Source organism: Seriola lalandi, unplaced genomic scaffold (genome assembly GCF_002814215.2).
Source record: "Seriola lalandi dorsalis isolate HSWRI2012SDOR001 ecotype SW California unplaced genomic scaffold, Sedor1 jcf7180002054861, whole genome shotgun sequence".
NCBI classification, from domain to species: domain Eukaryota; kingdom Metazoa; phylum Chordata; class Actinopteri; order Carangiformes; family Carangidae; genus Seriola; species Seriola lalandi.
Window position 1 is genome coordinate 1,720,845 of NW_019525414.1, and position 23,716 is coordinate 1,744,560.

The 23,716-nt window shown below is 40.1% G+C and overlaps 1 protein-coding gene across 1 annotated transcript; it reads right to left on the reverse strand.

Moving 5' to 3' along the window:
• Window positions 1-9,436: 9,436 nt before the first annotated feature.
• Window positions 9,437-18,237, reverse strand: tas1r2.2 (taste receptor, type 1, member 2, tandem duplicate 2). The gene is made up of 6 exons (XM_023427562.2): window positions 18,053-18,237; window positions 14,711-15,026; window positions 13,880-14,602; window positions 13,478-13,684; window positions 13,178-13,298; window positions 9,437-10,374 (listed from the first exon to the last, which is right to left on the reverse strand). Exons 1-6 carry the CDS (start codon window positions 18,235-18,237, stop codon window positions 9,446-9,448), a joined length of 2,481 nt encoding a protein of 826 aa, XP_023283330.1. The 3' UTR covers window positions 9,437-9,445.
• Window positions 18,238-23,716: the final 5,479 nt, after the last annotated feature.

Here is a 23,716-nt window from a genome sequence, read left to right on the forward strand (position 1 = left end):
GTCCTTCTCTGGTTTCCTTGAAGTTACTTTCTTTCCCTCTGTGGTGCAAGAATGAAGGATTTGACCCTGAGTGGATTTATATAGAGACGCCCACTTAACATCTCAATGCAAACAGTCCCGCCTGTCTCTTGCGCTCAGATGAGGAACACTGGCGTCACTAGACAGACAAAACCAACCAAAGACCCCGACTCACCACAGAAATCTGAATCATTTTGAGCTGCTCAAAAATATCTTTTAACTTTCTGAATGTTTCTTTTTTTTTTTTATCACGAAATCATTTCACCTGAATTTTGTCAGAATTTGTTTCTTCAGGTAATTTTATTCAACTAACAACAACCTGTTAACAAATGATGCAGGCGGCAGAGAAACAGCCAGAGAAATGAACACTGATTGATAATAGGTGCAGTGCATAGTTTATAGGCCTATTGCATTATGGTTACATGAAGTGCAAATACAGAAGAAACGCCGCGTGGGGCAGAAAACTAAAGAGAAGCGTAGAAATCATAAACATAATGGGTAATCATAATGGTTCTTCTTGAGCAGCGTGAGCACCGTTGCCTCCTATATTGAGTCTTTTATATGTGAGTTTCACGCCACCCGTTCGAAGGCAGAACCGTGGTAATTTCCTGCGTGTCCACACAACATCTCGATTTTCTGGTGGCCACGTCTAGAAAAAACCGCTCCACCTGCAAGGTGTTCTCATCAGCTAACCTGGGTTATTTTATTAGGCAGAGGTGCAGGTATATGCTACTTTTGTTTATACACAAACACCAATCATGTAGGCTAACCAGACGGTTTTGAAAAAATAGTTAAGCCTGAAGGATTCTATGGCTATTGTGGGTCTCCACTTTTTGTTTTCATACCAGGCGTGCTGAGGCACCGAGGAGAATCGCGGGCCGCCCCTTGTCCTCGGTCCCTCGCCTCCCGATTTTCCACACTGCTCCCTGAAAGGAGCGAAGGCTTGGGAAAGTCATACCAGCTGAAACAATGTATTGACTATAGGCTCATTGCAGTCCACTGCGCATCATGTGCGCACACACAGACCATCTGAAAATACTAGATGGGGGTGAATTACAGACACCAACCTGTGGAAGATGAGGCCTCGGCGCTGTCGTTATGAGCCTAAACTGTTGTCTATATCTACTTTACTCAGTGGATGTGTTATTTGGGGTTACATGACAATTTCCTGAGCTAAAGAAAGAAAGTTGGCTTAGATGGTTTTGAAAGACGCGCGACAATGCTGAGAAATCCATGTTACATTGCTTAAGTCTTCTTGCCCGCTCCGGTGCACAATGCGTGTGTTAAAATGGCTGAGGGGCTGCCTGAAGGAGGGTATTTGTATTCAGTCTGGGGAGAGCGCCCATGAAAAGAGGCCAGTTTATAATGGTGCGCCATTGATCTTTTCTTTCCGTCTGCTTTGTGACCACAAACGTGTGGACATCAAAAGATTCCCTCCACTTCTCCAGTGAACAAACATAGCTGCTCTTCTCTTCATTCCGCTTTGACAACATAAAGTAGGCTTCCTGTACAATCTGCCGTTTAGTCTTATTTAACAACTTGAAATGTGCAGATTTGACTTTCGATTGCTTCCCGTACTGTAACTCAAAGTGCGTTCTTTGTGTGTTTTAGGCTTTACCTTTTTATAAAGTCCATGCATATTTCTTGAGACTCGATTGGGTGGCCTTGCAGAACTCAGTCGCAGTGCCGTATGGGAGCTGTGATATTTCACACAGGCTTTCAGCTGAACGCGGGCATGCCAGGCTTAAGTGTCGTACTACACTAATTGCGTAAAATGTACCGAAACATTGCAGGCCACAGTTGCGGTGCAATATACTGAAGCATTTAATCGGTATGAAATTTGGCTGAGGTGTCCTGGTGTAAGTGAGCTTTCTGCTGTCTTTTGTCCGATCTGAACGCCGCATTATCTGCGTTTTCACGCTTGGTTTTAACACAAGACCGTGGAGAGCTGATTTCAGCATGGAGTCGTGGCACCACAACAGTCGCCTGTCTTGTTATTCTGCGCCACACAGGAGAGATTTCACCGCTGATTACTCGGTATAATTTCGATTAGTGTTGGCTCTCCTCCTTAGAGTCAAAAACGAGAGCGAAGATTTGCTAAATGAAAGGAGGGGTTGGTTTTATTAAAATAACCTGCAAGAAGGAATGCAGCCAGACTTTAAAAGTGCTTTCCTCTAACAGGCCCACCACCTCACTTCTCTCAAAAGTCGTAATGTCCCCATCTATCCATAAGAATAGCGCAACGAGAAACCTGTGTCGCAATTTGACGTAATAATGCAAGTGCCATTAAATGACAAGTTAAGTGTATGTTTATAAAAAGGCCCGGGCTCTCGCTCCACTTTCACTTTTCAGCCCCAGGTCATTCATTAACCCTATCCGACCTTTGTCATGGATGCCTGCCGGCGGGGACCTGACAATGCTGCTGTAATAATTGGACTATTGGGGAACTTGTTAACAACAATTAGTGAAGCAATTAAGCAATTACTGCAATAAACTATTTTCTTCCTAGAGGAAAACTGAGACATTTGCAAGCCAATGGTTAGGCCTACACCAAGCGGTAGCCTATAATAAAAGAAATGCAGAGGTTACCCACACCTTCCATTTAAGGGCATTCTAAAGGAAAACACAGGTTCGATCCTAATTATGTTTGAATATCAATAGATAAAAAATGCTTCCATGTTTTTAGCAACCTGTAAATTTATATTAGTATAGTCTTACCCTTCTAAATATAGAACCAACGCATTAATATTAGGCATTCTAATGACTTTAAATATTCAATAGCTAATTAAATAAACCTATGTTGTAAGCTGCAAATTTTTGTGATTTGCAGAAGATGATTAAATAATGACCAGTGTTGCAGAGAGTTTCCTCTTTTATATTGTAAATGCTTGCATGTCTAGGTTTTACCATGTTCGGATGTTTTAGCAGAACCGCCGTTAAAATATGCAAACGCAGGCCCATGACTCGGCGCACCAGGAGCGGAGCAAATCGATGTACCGCCTTCCATTCACATGGACCCGGGGCAGCACTGGTGTGACCAAAACGCTCATTGTGAGTAACAAGGTCACAGTAAAAGGAGCAGGTACATGGACATGTGCACTGGAAAAAATATTAGAAATATAGAGAGGATTTTCTGAGCAGCCACGCGACGGACCTGTTGACGAAGCTCTGATCAAACATCAAATAGAAATAGCATCATGAATTTCTATAGACTGGTCTTCGGGTTATTTAAAGACTTCTTACTTTGGTTTGGGAACACAATGGCCGCTGTTCGCCTGTGTGTGCCGGGGTTACCGCATGAAAAGACGAGAGGTGCACATTAACATCGCTTAAGGTTTTTCAAGGGGACGAAATGAACTGACTGGAAAGTAACTTTATAACTCGCTGGAGGATGAAGCCTTTGTCGAGCTCGGAACTGAAAGACATAAGTGCCTAACAAAAGGGGAGCGCTATTGTTAAACACTAAAGCGCATTGGTATTGATGCGCCTTGAATTGCAAAACATCTGCCATTTACTCTGAACGACTTGAGCGAGATTTGAATGAGAATAACCAACCATCCCTCAGCGCACTGTCTTTGGTCGTGCGTAAAACAACAGGCATATCACCAACGTGGAAATGAAGCATTCGGCTGAAGATTAAGAGCACATCAAAACAAACTTAAGAGGAAATCATGTAGTCTTTCTTTCTCTGTGTGGCTTTATTACATCTGCGCTGACTCTCACTGCTCATGACGCGACACTCGCATCTTCTTAAATTTGTTTGTTTGCGATATTCATGTGTCTAAGTGCACTGGAGAACTTATGGTGTCTAAATGTAGTCCACCTCACGGCACCTTATTTTAAGCTTGATGGATTTATGACGTATGAAGTCCTATCCATCTCTTTACGCACAGCCCCAGCCTCTGTAGATTAAACCCACGCACGGTTAGTTCTGAACAATACATGGACTAAAAATTAACTCCAACTAATTGTCATTGCTGGCAGGGGCCCGAGTCTGTACTGACTACATATAAACATATTGAAGCCCACTCATTTGTTCATTAATTATAGACTAGTCTTTGTTTGTTTATAAATCTATCGTTATTCTCAACAGGGATGACAATGATTTAGAGGGGTTAAAATAAACTGCGCTAAAACTGATCAATAAATGTGGAAACGGGAGTACTGGGGGTCATTTGAAGTTTAGGGAAATAGGAGGCCAGGTCTCTCAGCATCAGCACCTGATGTGCGAGGACCTGTTGATTTAAACGAAAACAATTGTTCAGACAAATCCCATATGGCCAGCAAACGCAAATGGCCTCCACTTAAAGCACGTTTTGTTTTTGCTGTAGGCGCAAAAGGATGAACCAGTTTCAGGCCAAGTTTTTTTTTTTGTTTTTTTTTCCCAGGACTTCCCCATTATCTGACCAAAGTGGAAAATTGAAAGGTACAAGTGAAAAGCCATGGGGCGTTCCTCCGATTTTCCTCGCTCGGTATTTTGTAGAAGAGAAATATGTGTCCCCTCAGCAGAAGCGACTTTAACAAAATGATTCTTTAAAAGTAAAAGTAAGTAGAGCGTGTTAGCCGTTAAAACAAAAAAGAAAAAAAAAAAAAGCTGCTGTAGGTAACGTAACTTCTTATCGTTTTAAATATTTAGACTCATTTAAATTCTAAACTGGACCATTTATCACCCTGCAACTTTAAATGACCCCAGACTAACACTGCAGCAGACCTTGAACTCATCACAAGTGGAAGAGTACGCAAAAAAAAAAAAAAATTCTGCGCGTCAACGTGTGTGGCGAATGTAGTTCTGAAATTGGTATGAAATTTTCAATTTGTTGGTGTCAGCGTTCAGCTCCCCAGACGCGCCATATGCCATGCTAAGTGGCACTATTTACCAATTCGTTCCTAGTTTCACGGTCCATCCTCCCCTTCTCCTCGTCAGGAAGCTGAATAGCCACAACAAAATGGCAATTTACCCTCTGGAATGGTCACATACCCCCTGCAGCAAGGCTCCTTCCCAAGGCCGAAATCCTCAGAGACGTGGGGGTGGGGTGGGGGGGTGGCAGAGAGAGAGATAGAGAGACAGAGAGAGAGAGAGAGAGAGCGCGTGTGTCTGCGCTTTTGGGGAGGATAATGCAGTTGTGTATTGCCATTGCCATAATAATTGGAAACACATCAACAACTGATTACCAAATTTTGACATTCAGCCACTCTGGAATACTTCATTTATCAAATAGTCACTTTCAGGTTTTGCAATTCCAAAACCTTTATTTCCAGTGTATATTTTTGGTTCTGAAATTCAGATAGAGAATTGATGTGCCATATTGAAGCCTATTTGAACAACCTGTTTTTGAGTTTCTGACTTGATTTGAATTTTTGGATTAAAGTTTTCAGAACTGATGAAATATGAATTGATAGTATTAAATTGCTGATATAATTGTAATAATAATTTAAATGATTTGGTTCCATTGTTGTGTATTAGCAGCACTTGCAAAATTGTCCCGACAGATCCCAGGAAATAAAGTTCATGGATAAACATCCCCAGGAAGAGAGAGGGAGACTGACTGAGTCACCCGCTTTTACAGCTGATGAACAGCCAGCTTAAGTGTTGTAGTCATCATACAGATGTACTTCCAGCTAAGGCCAGCCAAAAAACTGTACATATCATAAACATCTAACATCAATTTCTTTCATCAAGGTATAAAAGTAAAGACCAATACTCATATAGATGTGTCAATGCATCTAATTTAATGTAATGTGACATGCATGCAAGACATCTATTGGAACTCAATAGTGCAGTACTTACTTAAACCAAGTTTAAACTTCCTGCACATCTCAGACCACGACATGTCAGTATTTTCATTCATTTCAAGTTTCCCTTTAATCGAAGATAAAAAAAAAAAAAAGGGATCGTTTCATCAACGTATTTAAACTGACTTTAGAGTTTAAAGCAGTGTTGTAGTGTCACTACACCTCGAGTCCAAGTCGAGTCTCGAGTCTCCAGAGTTCAAGTCTGAGTCACCGCTCTGAGTCGAGTCCCCATTATCTGAGTCAGAGTCCAGGTCATCAAGGTTGAGTCTGACTGGAGTTCTCAGATGTGCTCCAGCTCCAATCACTCACCATTTGTTTTGTTTGCTGATTTTCTTTTTAAACATTTCACAAAAGAACACCGCTCAAAATGTACAACCTGCACATGAAATGACCATATTCAAATCCAAAAACAACACAAGCACAAAACCTTAGTGCAAAACCAAAAATATTCATATATTTAAAGACTTTCACAAAATATCCCAAATCCCACAGTCCCAAAGTTCTTTCACAGTTTGTTTTAACCCAGTTAAACTCCATTGCTCAAAAATATATATAATTTAGGCTGTAATCACTGTTTTCCATAAAGAGCTGTGTATCAAATAGGTTTACATTAAGTAGTGAACGTAGTGGAAAATAATTCATTGTCATAGTTAAGTACTAATAGGGTCGGATTCTAGTAGCGCATTAACCAGTGTCAAGAATATACAGTCAGAAGCGAGAAAAGATATTGTTTAGGAAGTATGTCAAACAATCTTCAGAATGATCAAAACAGGAAGTAGTGTGAAATTCATTTGGGTTCCAGCTCATATTGGGGTGGAGGGGAACAAACTGATGGACAGATATGGAGAAGATGCAACTAAAAAAATCAGAAGTAGATATTGCAGTAAATTATAATAAGGTGAACGTTAAAAGTATACTCAAATCAGAAATGGTAAAGAAATGGCAAGAAGAATGGAACAGGGAAGCCAAAGGCAGCTATTACTACAATATCCAGAGGAAGGTTGGAGAAATGAGAGAAACCAGCAGATCTTAAAAAAAAAAGAAGACATCATATCAAGGATGAGATTTGGACATACTTTGAGTAGAAAAGTAGAACATTAGAACATGTGATTATTCATTGTCCTCTGCAGCAGCAAGAAAGACTTTTGGAAAAACAAATTGACAAAATTGGAAAAAATATCACACATAAAGCTTGAACTAAAAAACATTGTTACAATTGAATTCAGGGCATGTGAGGTATAGAGCTATATTCATATTTTTGGAAGAGACTGGACTTAGCCAAGCAGCAACCTCCGAGGCTGAAAAAATGAAGCCAACATGGAAGTACCAAAAACTGCACTTCTTCAAATTGCTGCTTGAGGCTGGCTCTAAAAGCCAGGCAGTCTCCATAGACTGGCAATCAAAAGATACCACACACTGTCTGACTTGCATTAAACAATTTATTGCAACGTTTCAGGCTTCATCTGCCTTCATCAGGCAAACGGTCTCAAACTGAAACGTCACAATAAATTGTTTGCTGCATTTGTTTGCCACTTTGGATCCCACATCCTGTTCCCATGCACCTGCTTCACAGAATAGATGTGCAAAGTTTTCTCCTGCTTTGAAATCTCCACAGACTCCCATTTTAAAATGCCCAACTTTACAGCAGAAATAAACACTGTACGGGGGAGGAACTTTTATATAACTCACTCGTTTAGATTTTATCAAGGCACTGTCAACACATTGTTGTATTGTTCCACATTTACTGAACCTGATGACTCTGAAGCAACCTACTGACTCACTGTAGAATCTGGAGAATAAAAGCTTGTAGAATAAGATACAAAGACTGAAGACATGGACATTAAAAACAGTGTTTTTTAGGCAGTGATGGAGTTTATTTGTGGTAAATGTAGACAGTTGAAAATAGTGTCAAAAGTAAGTTAAGATCAGAAACCTAAAGTTAAAGGTTCATAATTGCAGCAAGAGAAAAACAGACAGCCTTTATTATTTTTTATTATAATTGTTGCAATTACATTGATTACATGCAGATAATTTCATTGCATTTTAAGGCACTACACCATGATTTCAAATCAGCAGCCTCCCTGACCAGTTCTCTTCTTGTCTTTTCATCAGTTTTGGAGGGACATCCAGTTCTTGGTAATGTCACTGCCATATTTTCTCCAATTGTTGATGACTGTCTTCACTGTGTTCCATGGTATATCTGATGCCTTGGAAACTCTTTTCTACCCTTCTCCTGACAGATACCTCTCAACAATGAGATCCTTTGATGCTGTCTGTGCTCTTTGTGGCCCATGGCTTTTTCTGTGAGATTCAACTGAGTAAGTGTCAGGAAAATCCACAGAACAGCTGAACTTTATTTGGGGTTAATCAGTCATTCACCAGAATCACTTTAATTGATAGCATGTTTGTACTGACCATTATTTAACATGAGTTTGAATGTGATTCTGAACATAGCTTCATCCCCAGTTATAAGATGGTGTGCACACTTATGCAACCACATTCATTTTTTTTGGTCTCATTTTTTCCTATGACAAAAACCTGGAATTTTAACAGGGTTGTGTAGACTTTATATCCACTGTAACTGCTGTGACTGTGCCTACCAGCTGCTGTCACTGTGAGGTGGTGCCATCATGTCAGATTAGTATAACATCAACCTCAAAAACGATTGAACAGAGAGGAAAATACAAATTCCATATTATGTTGTTTATTTAATCACTCTTATTGTTATGTGACTGTTGTACATGTAAACGGAAATTCACCATCAACCACATGTCCATTGATAATTCGATAATTTATCAATCATAGCTATCTTATTTCCTATAATGTAATCCCAGCTATCTCATATGTTATGATAATGTAATCCATACCATGTTAATGACACTACAAGCACATATTCTTAGAAATAAGAACTTCCAAAGACTGCAAAGAAGGTAACAGATTTCTTCTACTTTTCTTCTACTTATTGAAGAATATATTCTAAGTGTGGATGATGTAAATGTTTGTCTAGCAAGGCCACAAAGGTCTGGCAAGAAGTGACATATAACTGTTATTTAATCTTCATTTTGCTTGCTAAATGGCTCAACAATTTGGAGGGAAACCCCCATTAATGTCTGCATAATTGAGCAGTATCACCAAAAATGGTTTGTTTAAGATGCATTAGTTAAACAATCAGAGCAGTGCAATATTCTACATTGTTGACACAATCAGCCGTATAAAGGCTACTTAGAATCTTTAGTAAAAGCTTCTTTTTGGGGACATGTTTCCAATCATCTGAAATTACAGTAAATGTCCCTCTAGTTAGACCATTTGTATTGCTTCTTGTTTTTAATTCATTCTGATGTTGTTCTTGTCAATACATTCCACAATACACTCCATAAAAGATAATAATATGTATCTGTAAAAAAAAATTAGCTGAAACCTTGAAAGAAAAAGTAAATGAGATAAAAATGTCATACTATTTTAAAAAGCCACATTTTTATGCCTTTGCGCCGGCGACACTCAGATCATTATGCTTTTATTATTAGAAGCATTATGTTTTTGGGTTGTCCGTCCAACATATGTACAGTATGTACAGAGGCATTCAGAAATCCTTAGGCAGTTCCGCTTTTCTGTCACACATATTTACTGGTGGCAGCTACTGGCTAATTGTTTTTGTGTAATTCTGAATGAGACCTTGGAAGTACTGCTGTGTGTTTTTGTGGGGTTGAAAAATGATGATGTAACATTTTGGGAGGAAATACCACAACAGAAAGGAGAAGAGACTGGAGAGTACTGCAAGAGCGTTAAGAGTTTGGATGTACTTTCCACGGTAAAGCACGTGCACGGTAAAGAAGATGATCCAGGTGAGGATCAGCAGGAGCAGGCAGAATGTTATTGCTTTGGCCTCATTGTAATTTTTTGGGAGGTCTTTTCCCATGTAGGAGAAAATGAAGCAAAGGGAGCACAAAGACACAAGTAAAATCACAGAACCAGAGTTTGCTTTCAGACCCATGTCACAGCTCAGTATTATTTTGTCTGGGTACCAAAGTGTTTCATTGTAGGGCTTGGGGGCTCCACAAGAATAGCCAATGAGAAGAAAGAGGGCCTGAATAACAAAAGCCCCAGTGATGACCAGCCATTGTCCATGATATTTTATCCACCAACTGTAGAGCTTGGGGAACTTGGCAGCCATTTTGAAAACGCAAACAATTTGAAAGGATCGCACAACAAAACATGCCAGACAGACAGTGTAGAACAAAATGAATGGTAAGAGCCTTAAGATACAGAAAGAAACTGTTGGCTTATCAAAGTAAAAGAACACACTAAGACTACACAGACTGAGGCAGCCTAAAATTAGGAAGCACATGGGTCCCCCAGCAGATCTGACAATAGGGGTGTTGTAGTTGATGGCAAAGAGAACAGACATGGCTAGTGTGAGGCCCACCAGGGCCCAGGCCCCGACCATGATCAGTATAGCCTCACTGTCTGTGAATGGGGTGTACGCCACCACCCGCAGATTGCATGATGTACTTCCTTCTGCAGACCATTCTGTCTCCTTACAGTTGATGCACTTGTAAGGATCCTCTGTTTCACATGGGAGAGGGACAATTTGTCAGAAAGGGTAAGGATTACTTTTGAAAAATAAAGACAGACAAAAGAGAGATCAAAAGATGTAAAGACAAGTCAAACAGTTGAGGAAGCAGCATTAGATGTTTGATCTGTGAAACTGTTACGCTGTCCTAAAATGAGCTCTTCCTTAAAAAAAAAAAGAAGCTTGCTTTAAAGGTGAAATGTGTAAGATCTGGCCAGAATTTCAGATTAAAATGTTCCAAAAATGAATTAACACTACAAACAGTATGTGAAGGAGCCACAGACTAGACCACCATCAATTGTATTTCAAAGATATTTACTGAAATGAGCATGCTAACCAACTAGCCACGTCCTGGACCATGTTGTAATACCACTTTATGACACTAGATGCTGTGTGAGTCAGTGTCTGCCCTCAGTCCCACGAAGAAGAAGAGCTTCCTCCAGAGCTTGAAGTTACAATACAACGCCTGACTAAAAAAAAAAACTCCTGACTCTTCATCCCAACTAGCATCACAGAAACGCAGAGATAGCTGAAGCTCCTAGAAAGTGATCTTGATCTCCATCCCGAAGGACCACTCTGACAAGAAACCACGATTAAGGGCAAAGAAAAGAAGAAAACACGAGTAAATCCTGGTGTGTCTTCCCACCGCTGGAGACAGGTCCAGGTTAAGAGATGCGGTTTGCTGCCAAGCTGCAACTTTTCTTTTAGACTGGTGAGTAACATCTAATGTTGGTCTGTAGCAAAAAGTATCATTAGGGCAACTAATGACAAACCGTACTGACAAACACTTCAAGTGGTATAAATGTATGATCTTCTAGTGATTCTGTACGTTCTAGTGATTTTGTACAATTTAGCCTGTTCCTGTGGCTGTTGTCCAGCTAGATGCATCAGTAACTTTTCTTTTACAAGTCAGACAAAGACACTGTTTGATCCAGAACCAGCGGGTTCAGGATCTCCTTCTTCCCCTCAGCTGTCAACCTGCTCCACTCTACACCACTTGTCTATACCACTATGATTATATCAGAGCCAAAGTGTAGCCATGTTCATACTGCTGATTCAGAATAATGAATATTTATACCAGGGTTATACCACTGCTTAATACTGTATAAATTTTAGCATATTCAACAACAGACCTATATGTTTGTATGATCTAAAGAAAATTGTCCTATCCCATGTTTGTCTGTATCAGGATCAGAATTTCTGTCCAGTCCTCCCCAGTGATGGACCAGCACCTGCCTTTTCTTCTGCGTCTGGCCTCTTCAATCATCAACAACCACATTACAGTAACACCTTGGAGTATTATTCCTGCACAGAACATATATTTTCTATACTGTCATCTTTTGCACATTCTGCTCAGCAGGGGTTTAAAAATGTATCATATAATGCATCAAACACCAAGCCAGATATCTTGTAAGTAAAAACCTACCTGAAAATAAACCTTATTTTCTGATACTGCCTTTGTGATGATGTCATCATCCCTTCCTCATGCTGCTGTAGCCTGACGCCCATGTATCATACACTATCCCCTTGTCTTCATATTTTCATAGGTAAATACAAGGACATTACAAGGATTACAAGTATTCAAAATCATAAGGAACATGGGAAAAACAACAATATAATTCTCTGGACAGGGGCGAAGAGGTGAAATGCTGCCCCCTATGGAGGTGGAGCAAGTAGCACAATCCTACACATTACACCTTTAACTGTAGCAGTAACCATAGTAATAACCACCCTAGAGAAAATTGTAACAGCACTTATAATTTATTTCACTACAGGAAATTGGTTAATTCTGTTGTTGAAGACAATAGTGAATCTTTAAAAAATGATTCTACATAATTTATAGAAATTACTGTTAAACCATTTAAGCCATGAAAAAAACTTATTATATTATTATATAACATTTATCTGTAATTAACCTCCATGTCATCAACAGCCAGGGTTGGAGGCCTTATGTTTTTGGGTTGTCAGTCCATCCGTCCATTCTCGTGAAAGCAATATCTCTGGACCTTCACCCTCACTTTTAAATTTGGCATAAACGTCCATTTGGACTCAAGAATGAACTGATAAGATTTTTAGTGTTCAAAGGTCACTGGGAGCTCACAGAATACATTTTTGGCTTATTGAATGTGGTGTCTCCAGACCACCTTGAGAGAATTTCTTCAGATTTGGCACAAGCATTCACTTGGACTCAAAGATGAAGTGATTAGGGGGCGCCCTGGTGGCTCACCTGGTTGAGCACGTTCCAAATATGCTCAGTCCTTACCACAGCAACATGGGTGCAAATCCAGCCCGAGCCCTTTGCTGTGTGTATCCCCTCCCATGTTCCCTGCCTTTCTCTCACTGACCCTATCCCATTAAAGACATAAATCCCCCCCAAAAAAGATGAACTGATTAGGTTTTTGTGGCCAGAGGTCAAAGTTCAGGGTCACAGTGACCCCACGTTGTTATGAATTCAATAAATCAGAAAACATGATGAACTGATTGGAATTTGGTGGTCAAAGGTCAAGGTCACTGTGACATCACAAAACACGTTTTTGGCCATAACTCAAAAATGTATATGCTAATTATAATGAATGAATAAAATGATGAAGTGATGACATTTCATATCCAAAGGTTCAAAGGTCAATTTCACCGTGACATCATAATGTTCTGCAAAAATACTTCTGGCCATTGTTCAATTGTGTAACTTGGGAGGGGAAGATTGTGACCATATTTCCTGGAAGTTGGCTGGATGGCAGAGGCATACAACTGCAATGCGGCAATTTTAGTTTCTTGTCTTTATGTGTAATAATTTACCTGTGCTGTTGATGTAAGTTCCATTCAGACAGATTTCACAATTGAAGCAGCATTTGTGGATTCCATCTTGCTCTTTTGCATGTCCTACTGGACATTCTGGGGAACATAGTGAAGTAGGTGCCTGTACAACACAATTGTTAAGCAGCAAAGCAAATACTGAGGGGTAGAGACTAGTAAGTGAGAGTAATGAAATCATTTATTTTTTAGCACCACATACTGTATAAAACATAAAACACTTGATTCACAGTTTTATACAACACATTATACTACGCATATTTCATTAAGGAAAAGTCAACGTACTTCTCCGTTTGTGTACCAATGAATTTTGGTGTTGTTGATGAAGAATTTCACCAATGTGTGAAAATGATAAAAGCCGACCTCCTCTGCATCACCGCTGCGATTCCAGAAAATGATAGAATAGGGTCCAAACTTGGGGTCACCATTCTCATCAAACTGAATACTTTGATTTAAAAGTGTAAAGTTTGACTTCTTCAGCTCTGCTAGAACCTGATGTAGACACACACACAGACGACCATTACTTGCATGTGTTCACAATGAAAAATGTGTATGCTGATTAAACAGATTGTTAAATAATATTTCTTTCTTTTTTTTGCATGTTCTACATCACAACAGTGAACTTGTACATATGCATCTATATTGAGACTGAATTACATAAATTGAAATACAAAATTGTGTACTTACCATTTGTGGGTTCACTGTAATATTGTCATTACATGTTCCAGCTCCACATTGCAAAGCATTGTGTATGGCATGAGCGATTGAATATACAGCAGAATAAACAGGAAAAGAGAAAGATGGGTCTGCAGAAAAGATATCTTCTTGACTCAGGTTACTACAGTTGCAAATCTGATTACAGAACTGCTGTCCTGCATTTTCACAGTGAGTCTGACTTTTGGAAGAATAGATAAAATTACTAAAACCAGGTATCATCACTACTGACTGAGACACCCCAAGTACAGTTCCAATATTTCTGATCCCTTTCTTCTTGGAGAGCCTTTTATTTAAGGACCAGGCATCTCCTGCTATCCACACTTTGTTGGTGACATTTAGTTGTATTGCTGACTCGATGAGAGCTTCAGCAGTCATTTCAGGAGCAAAAACAATAATGATATTTATCCTCTGTACCTCTATCGGTCTGAATATTTTAGAGTAATTTGTATTGTCATTGAGACCTTTGGTGTACGCCAGGCAGATCTCAGTGTCCTTAATCCTCTTGATGAACAATTCCTGTCCATCAATGCCAAATTCATCATCACTATTAAGGAAAGCAACCCAGCGCCAGTTGAAGTGCAGTATGATGTTAACAATCACTTCTATCATGTCCTTATTGGGATGCACTGTTCGCAGGAAAGATGGAAATTTTAATGTTTTTGAAAAAATAGAACTAGAAGATCCATAATTGACCTGTTGAAAGAGAATACATAAAGCAAGCTGTTTCAAATGAAATAAACGACAATAATACTGAACTGTACTGATATAAGACAGTATTATGGGTGTGGGGTAGAGGCTTACCATAGGAATGAGATCCGCCATTAGTAGTGGGGCTACAGTCAGGGCCTGAGTGCTTGAAAAAGGACCAACCACTGCTATCACTCTGGACACATTAGACTCATGTCCGTGTTGTTTGTGTGGTTCACCCCAAGGTTGGATCAAGCCACTGACAGAAATGAGGTTGAAAATACCTGGAAAGTTCTGTATATCTGAGCAGTGGTCAAATATCTCATAGCCAAGAGATACATTTGGCAGTAGGTTGGTAGAGTTGTTGATTTCCTCTACAGAGAATCTCATCAGCTGAAACCTCCGATAACTTGACAGAATTAAGGGTTGACTGAGGACAGAGAAAGGAAAGCAGGAGAGAAGGGTTAAAAATTTTAAATTGTCAAGCGTCAAAACCTATTATTTGCAACAGTTTTGCTGGAGGGCTTCAAACAATACTATTTCTACAGGTTCAAATATCACTGTCACTCTTGTTCCCCTGTAGAGATATGGATGCTACAAGGTCATTTTATTGAACAAGGAATAAATTCAGACTTAAGGCTGGAAGTAATCTGTTGTGTTAGATGTTAGCCTGAGTTAGCTAGATTTTGAAAGTATCCAACCAAAAAACTCCCACCCCCTCCCTTCAGGCATCCCTCCAAGGCCACGCCCCTAAAACACACACACGCACTGCTCAGTGGACAGGAGAGAGAGGGGGGCGGAGCAGAACGGAGCAGTGATTGTCGTTGAGACTCATTCACAAGTAATAAAACATATAAGATTACCATAATGATTACCAACATGACTGTTGCTCGTACTCAGTGCTGTCAAGCTAGTATGTTTGGTCATTTGCTGTTGGAAATACAATTAGATGCAATGACTTATCGCTGCTAGCTGGTAGCCACCTGCAGTAAGGCTGTATTTCAGGCAAAGCTGGAAACATCAACAAAGTTAGTATTACACTAGTAATACTAAGTTAGCTATACTACTGGTACAAAATTCAATAAAGCTCTGTTCTATAATAAGAAAAAAATCATGTTTGTTATCTGTTGTTTGATATGTTACATCAGCAGATGCTCCTCACCCAGGCCTTCCAGTTACAGGTCATCCTACCTGGTGCATCAGCCAGAAATGTCCACAGATGTGGAACGGACACCACAACATCACAACTCCTGCGTTTCCATGCTGCCACACATGGAATCATATACGGAGTGTGTCCAAACTTTTGACTGTCGTTTTTTTTCTTTTTATACATATGTAAATATTTCAATTTGCATTTTATTATTGTGCATTCTTATTTATATGCACAATCTGTTCAGACTTTTTAAAAATAAAATCTTTAAAATGATACATGCGTTTTGCTTACACTTACAGCATAAACAATGACATTGTTTTATTTAGTATCTCTTTTTCTATGCTACACAAAAAATAATAATCCAATGTGGTATGTAACTTGTCTATTGTATTATTATGGACATACATATGAACAACACATATAAATATATACAGTGGCAAGAAAAAGTATGTGAACCTTTTGGAATTTCATGGTTTTCTGAGTAAATTTGTCATAAAATGTGATCTGATATTCATCTAAGTCAAGGGTATTGACAAATATATTGTGTCTTAAATAATACCACAAAAAAATTATCTTTTATATGAGTTTATATGAGCCATGCCTCATCAAAAAGAGCTTTCAGAGGATCTACGATAAAGAATTGTTGATTTACATATAGCTGGCAAGGGTTACAAAGTGATTTCAAAGACTTTAGAAATTCACAGTCTCAGTCTACAGTTAAGCAAACAATCCACAAATGGAGACACTTTAGGACTAGTGCTACTCTACCAAGAAGTGCACGCCCAGTCAAAATGACACCAAGAGCACAACGAAGACTCATCAGTGAGGGAAAAAAACAATCCCGAATGACAGCCAAAGATTTGAAGGCATCATTGGAACTGGCTAACATCTCTGTTCATGAGTCTACAATGCGTAAAACATTGAACAAGCAGGGTATCTACGGCGGGACACCACGAAGGAAGCCACTGCTTTCTAAAAAGAACATTGCTGCACGCCTGAAGTTTGCAAAAGAGCACATTGACACTCCACAGCGGTACAAAATGTTTCGTGGACTGATGAAACTAAGATTGAACTATTTGGAAAAAACACCCAGCACTACATCTGGCGTAGAAAGGGCGTGGCATATCGTCATGAAAACATCATCCCAACCGTAAAGTATGGTGGAGGAAACCTCATGATTTGGGCCTGCTCTGCTGCATCAGGGCCTGGTCAGCCTGCAATCATTGAGGGGAAGATGAATTCCCAAGTTTATCAGAGAATTCTTCAGGATAATCTGAGAATGTCTGTACATCAGCTGAAACTCTCTAGAAAGTGGGTGATGCAAACAGGACAACGACCCAAAACACCGGAGCAAGTCCACAACAGAACGGTTCCAGAAAAACAAAATCCGCCTTTTGAAGTCAGAGCCCAGACCTCAACCCAATAGACATGCTATGGATTGACTTGAAGAGAGCCAGACACATGAGACGTCCAAAGAATATGGCAGAGCTAAAGCAGTTCTGCCAGGAAGAACGGGCAAAAATTCCTCCTCAATGATGTGCAGTTCTGATCCAGAGCTACAGGAAGCGCCTGGTTGAGGTTATTGCTGCTAAGGAGGGGGTTAACCAGTTATTAATTCTAAGGGTTCACTTACTTTTTCCACTGCCATTTTGAATGTTGAATGAGTGTGTTCAATAAAGACATGAAAGATCAGATTTTTTATTGTGTTATTATTTTAGACACAATACCCTTGACTTACATGACGATCAGATCAGATTTTATGACAAATTTATTCAGAAAACCATGACATTCCAAAAGGTTCACATACTTTTTTTGCCACTGTGTATGTGTGTATATCATTACTGAAATGCTATTAACAATATAAGATATATACACAATGTATCATTGCCATACAAAATATATTTACTGTTGATTATAAGCAGAGGTGAGTGTCGGTCAGCAGCAGTAAGTGTGAGTGCACGGACAGACTACATTGCATCTGGGCTGAACGCAGTGATTTGCTGGAGTTTTTACAGCCCTGTGACTGACACAGTCAGTTTTTCTGTTTATTGTCAGAGCATTTCATTTATTCATTGCTATTGGGATATTAAGAGAAATTAAAGAAATATCATAAAAAGTGTTTCTGAAAAACATTACCTACTCCAGCTGTAATGTTATGGAGCAACTTTGATCATGAAGCAATTGACTGGGTTGTTTTTTGCTACAAAGCAAAGCTACCTTTATAATATATAATGTCATAATATCATTTTGTGTTCTTAATTAGTTTCATCATGGCATCCACCAAGATTTGTTATGAGACTCACCTGGCGCAGTCGATGGCTTCTGGTCGGTCATGATAAACAGGGCCATCGACATGATGAACATCAAAAAGTCCACCTATCAAATAATCTCTTTCCAGCTGAAACTCTGAGGTGTGGACGGGGCATTGAGTCAAGGCACGCAGAAGAAGAGATCCCAGCAGACACAGAGGAGCAAAGACGTGTTTCATTGTTGTAGTTACACTTAACCAATCTGATGTGACTGATCTGACTATACTGAGATTTCCCTCTGCCTTTACTCATTTATGAGACACTGCATGGTGTGGTTAAGCCTCAGTGATCATTTCCATGCATGTGGGAATGAAATTCATACCTATACACGGTTGGAGGAAAATTCACAAATCAGTATGCAAACGCACCTTTATTGCTGCACAGACTGCCTGTCATGTATACTTGCAGGGTTTAATAACCTTCATTAGCAAGCAACTTTAATGTCCCTATGAGTGATGAATAAGTGTGACAATTCTTCTTTCTCCTCCTCTAGCTCCTTTAGCCAGTACGACAAAAAATTTACTTTAGTTTTTAAATTCACTGTGTGACAAATATTGGGATGGCAAAAAAATAATGACAAACATTGAAAATATATCTACTGTATAAGTATGTTTTAAAAAATCTTGGAGACAGCTTCCTTTTTTTTTTTTTCTTTCAATACTTTTAAATACTAATTATCCAAATCACAACATCGTGTCATGCTGTCCAATCAACAACAGTATACTTACTTATATTTAAAAGGAAGACCACAATGTAGCCAAAGGCATCAAATTTGAAAATCCTCAGCAAGTTTTTCTTTCTCAATACATTTTTATAACTATGGAAAGACTTTAATGCTATTCACCTGTCTTAGATTAAGGCTAAAAGATCACGCCCTCTTACTAATGATCCCTACACAATTTAACATTGGATCCCAAGGGCCATTTGAAAGAGGAAAATTTGCAGTCACTCATCAGGTTGATGGTGATAAATAGCCAGGACTCTCACCAGAATTTGAATTCACGCAACCTCTTGGTGGAAGGGCGGAAGGACTCCTTGTTCTGCTTGGCAGGAAGGGATAGGCTCTAATTTAATGAGACAGATTGCACAGTGAAGTTAGAACAGGTGAATCAGCTGCTTTTGCCATGACTCAGCACTAAGACAAAATATCATCATTAAAACAACACATTGTTTCATATCCAGTATTTACATTTATGGTTTATTTTTCAGAAAAGACCCAATCACCATAAAACAGACGTGTCTGAAACATTTTCATATTCTATGCTAAGAATTTATGGTATTAAGAAAGTTTGACATTACAGTGGGTGAAGCATTTCACAGTAGTATTTAGTGCTATATAGTAATTATTGTGATCTTCTTGGATATTATGATGCAAGTTTTACTTTCTAGCTGGAATGCTCTTTTCTTTGTCTGTTTATATCCAACCATCTGTTTCCATCGCTTATCCAAGGCTGGGTCATGGTGGCAGCGCTACGAGCTAAGTGCTTCAGAGGTCTCTCTCCCCAGCAATATTTTCCATATCCTCCTGGGGAAATCACGAGGCCTTCCCAAGCCAGATAAGATATATAATCTCTCAAGTATGTTCTGGGTTTACCCTGGGGTCTTATACCAGTTGGACATGCCCAGAAACCTTGAAAGTGTTCGGGAGACATCCTCATCAGATCCCAACCATTTCAACTGGCTCCTTCCAACATGACGGAGCAGAAGCTCTACTCTGAGCTCCCTCCAGATATCTGTGCTCCTTACCCTGTCTTTAAAGGGATAGTTCTCATGAAGTACTCAGTACTCATGAATAGTGGTTACATTACCCAGAGTAGCGCTCCCAGGACCCGGCAGACTAACCGAGCGATATATGTTGCTGTGCACGGGGCCATGAGAAAAATACACCCTCCAAAACAATCCAATATCCATTTAAATGTATGCTTCGTCTAGAATATTTTCAGCTGTTTATCTTCCCTTGAAAACAGCTGTTTCTTTTGGCACTACACTTTTTCAACTGCTGAACTACCATATTCCTATGCACAAGCCCACCCATGGAGCGCACTGTATTAAGCCTCAGCCACAGGTCAGCTGAGTAAATTAAAAAGCGGCTTAATGCAAGAGCTTTGGTTTCAGACTCGACTTACTCTTCACCACAACAGTCACTCACATTACTGCTGTCATTGCACTGATCCATCTGTCGATCTCTCTCTCCATTTCACTCTCACTCGCAAACGTTCCATTCTATCCATGAAAATCACAAACAAACTTGGTGACAGGGGGCAGGGTGGAGACCAACACACTCAAAATGTGCTTGAACACTCTGATGACATAAGGACTGGATGGTTTGAGGCATGACTGTTAGGCAAGGGCTCCTTGGTGAAGATGAAATCCATATGGTTTCTCCTGCATATGAATTTGATAGTTGTTAGGAGCCTCCTGACTATCCTGGCATAAGCTTTCTCAGGGAGACTAAGCAATGTGATAACCTATTGATTGTGATAGCCCAGAGTACTGTGCTGGAAACTTCTGACTTTACTCCACTACACTTAAAAGAAAAATATTGTATTGCACACAAGGTCACATTATGAGCTGTGTAATTTCTTCATTACAGTGATTTAATTTTTGTTAGCTGGCTATTTGTCCCACTCTTTGCTGTCTTGCTAATTAACTAATGTCAGCTTGTTGGCTATTGTGTTCATTCGGAAAGCCACTATCAAAGTCTTTTCTTAAACTTTGCACTGTTAGCAAATTCCTTTGCTAGCTGAAGATGGAGTGGAAGTGGAAGTATTGTGGTTTTATTTGTGGACGGCGCAGCTTTTTAAAAACTACCGGTTAAAACATGGTAGTTACACATGGACAGTACCATTTTTCTTGTTTGCACCAGGACTGTTTGTGCACATTCAAGTCCTTAAACAGACTTAAAGCACACATATCTTGCGTACACTCTAAAACTCACACGGAACAACTAAGAGAAAACGAAACTGTAAAATTCTGCTGTCAGTTGTGTGATTTCATTGAGCCCTGCTCTGAATCAGAATTTTTCACCCACCTCCGAAGTAGACACTTGAAAGTTAGCCAAATGGTTCAGTGTCCATATGCAGGCTGCAGATTTGAGAGCAATGTGTATTCAACAAAGGAATGAAGTGGTAAAGTACAAGCCTGCCATCACCGAGATATGTCAGCGTTGGCCAGCTCTCTTTACTGAACAGCAGGTAGGCCTATAGATTTGTCTCATATGCTACAGTCAGCACAATTGCCTTAAAGAGTGTAGTCTGTGTCGTTGAATCAAAATATCACAACATGGTGTCAACTCATAAATAAACTAAATATGAGCATGTTTTAATTTTTTTTTTTTTTTACATGTTTCAGGTGTGTCTGGAGTTCAGTAGGGTGGTTGGTAAAAGCCTGAAACAAGAGTTCTATGAGGCAAAGAGGGGCCTCACAGGGCAGGTCTTGGCCGACATGATGGAACAAACGAAGGTTAGTTGATTTTCAGTTCTATATCTTCAATGTCTTAGAAAAACAGTCTGATACTTGATTGAGCTTGAAAGCTTATTTACACATGTTGTAAATAAATGTATGTGTGCAGAATTTGCTGGAGTTGAATCGTATTATTGATTGTGTGTGCACATGATGTTCAGAGTAACATAATGGACCCGATTTGTAAGTATGTGATGTTCTCTCTGATCCCTCAATCCTCCAGGCTTTGGACGTGACAGAAGTCAGATGCCTTGTCCTCAGGGGGCTTCCTGTCATTCTCGGCGATGATCCATCCACCTTCTTCAAGGCCTGCACTGTAAGAAACTTTGGCTTTTTTGCCTCCTCTCCTACTTTCCCCCTCCCTGCTCCCCCTGTTCTCTACCTCCCCTCCTCTCCCTCTATTTCCTTTCCCCTCCCTTCACCTCCCCTTTCTAGCTCAGCTGTTCTCTACCTCCCTTCTCCTCCCTTCACCTCCCCTCCCTGCTCCCCCTGTTCTCTACCTCCCCTCCTCTCCCTCTATTTCCTTTCCCCTCCCCTCCCTACTCCCCCTGTTCTCTACCTCCTCTCCTCTCCCTCTATTTCTCTTCTCCTCCGCCTGTTCTCTACCTACACTCCTATCCCGCTATTTCTATTCTCCCCCCTGTTCTCTACCTCCCCTCCTCTCACTCTATTTCCTTTTTCCTCCCTTCACCTCCCCTCCCTGCTCCCCCTGTTCTCTACCTCCCCTGCTCTCCCTCTGTTTCCTTTCTCCTCCCTTCACCTCCCCTTTCTAGCTCCGCTGTTCTCTACCTCCCTTCTACTTTCCCTCTATTTCTTTTCTCCTCCCTTCACTTCCCCTTTCTAGCTCCGCTGTTCTCTACCTCCCTTCTCCTCTCTTCACTTCCCCTCCCTGCTCCCCCTGTTCTCTACCTCTCCTCCTCTCCCTCTATTTCTATTCTCTTCCCCCTGTTCTTTACCTCCCCTCCTCTCTCTCTACCTCCCTTCTCCTCCCTTCACCTCCCCTCCCTGCTCCCCCTGTTCTCTACCTCTCCTCCTCTCCCTCTATTTCCTTTCCCCTCTCTTCACCTCCACTTTCTAGCTCCTCTGTTCTCCCTCCCTCCTCTCTCCCTAACAACAAAAAAAAAGAAAACTTCTCTGGAGGAGGCATACTTCAAAATAATGACCTCTGTTCACCTCAGATCATTCGTGAAAGGACAGTAGGCAGAAACTGGGCAGACATGTGATCTGTGTACCTATAGAGGCTGTTTGTAGCACTATGTTGTCATATTGACATGATCATGTCCTGTTCATTTTTTCAGGGCGTTGATGATGAGAGTTCATACAGTAACATGCCAGTGGGAATCCTCTGCCATCAACCGGACGACAGTATATACAAGCAGCCCCTTCACCACAATGCAACCTCGGTTGCAATTATCTTGGAGGGAAACATCGTGATACATGTTGAGAACCTGCCCCAGGCCATGTACATTGTGTTTGGACTCACATATGCCATTCACCTTGATTACCCAAAATGCATGAGGAACACTTTTGATTTTTTCCAACAGCTACTGTTAAACTTGGGTAAGACAGATCTAAAACCCAAACTCCAACCCCTCAAAAATCAGCTTGCAATGTAGAGAGGAGGTAGACTGTAGAGGCTTATGGGAGAGTAGGGTTCTCCGTACATCCGCTCTTTCCGTATCTGCTCTTTGTTTTTTTTTCTTTGCCCTCCTGTTCTCTCTTTTCATTGTTTCCTTCACGCTCCTCTCTTTTACTTCCATGTTCAATGGACAGATTTCTTATAGCTAAATGTTTAGTTGCCAGTATTTAGCAGGGCTGACTTTTTTCCTGGTTTGTGAACCAAATTTGAGGACTGCATGTGAAGTGTAAATGTTAAAATGATAGTGTTTGGCAGGGCTGAGATTTACCTTGTGCCAAGCACATTTGTAGAGGCACAGAAATTGAGGTAAAGACATTTTTTTTCTTTTCATTTCACACTTGAAGCCTATAAGGCGATGGCTTTGTTTTTTCTCTGAAAAAAAGATGTATTCAATAAAAAATTGGATACTGGAATGTTGCAGTTGGTTGTATTTTAAATGAGTGATTTAAAGACATATTTTGAGTTTCAGGAGCTAAAAAGGTTTAGTTTGGTCAATTAGAATATGCAATTTAGTTGAATTGGTAATAGAGTAATGTTAACTTAACAAGCTGATTTAA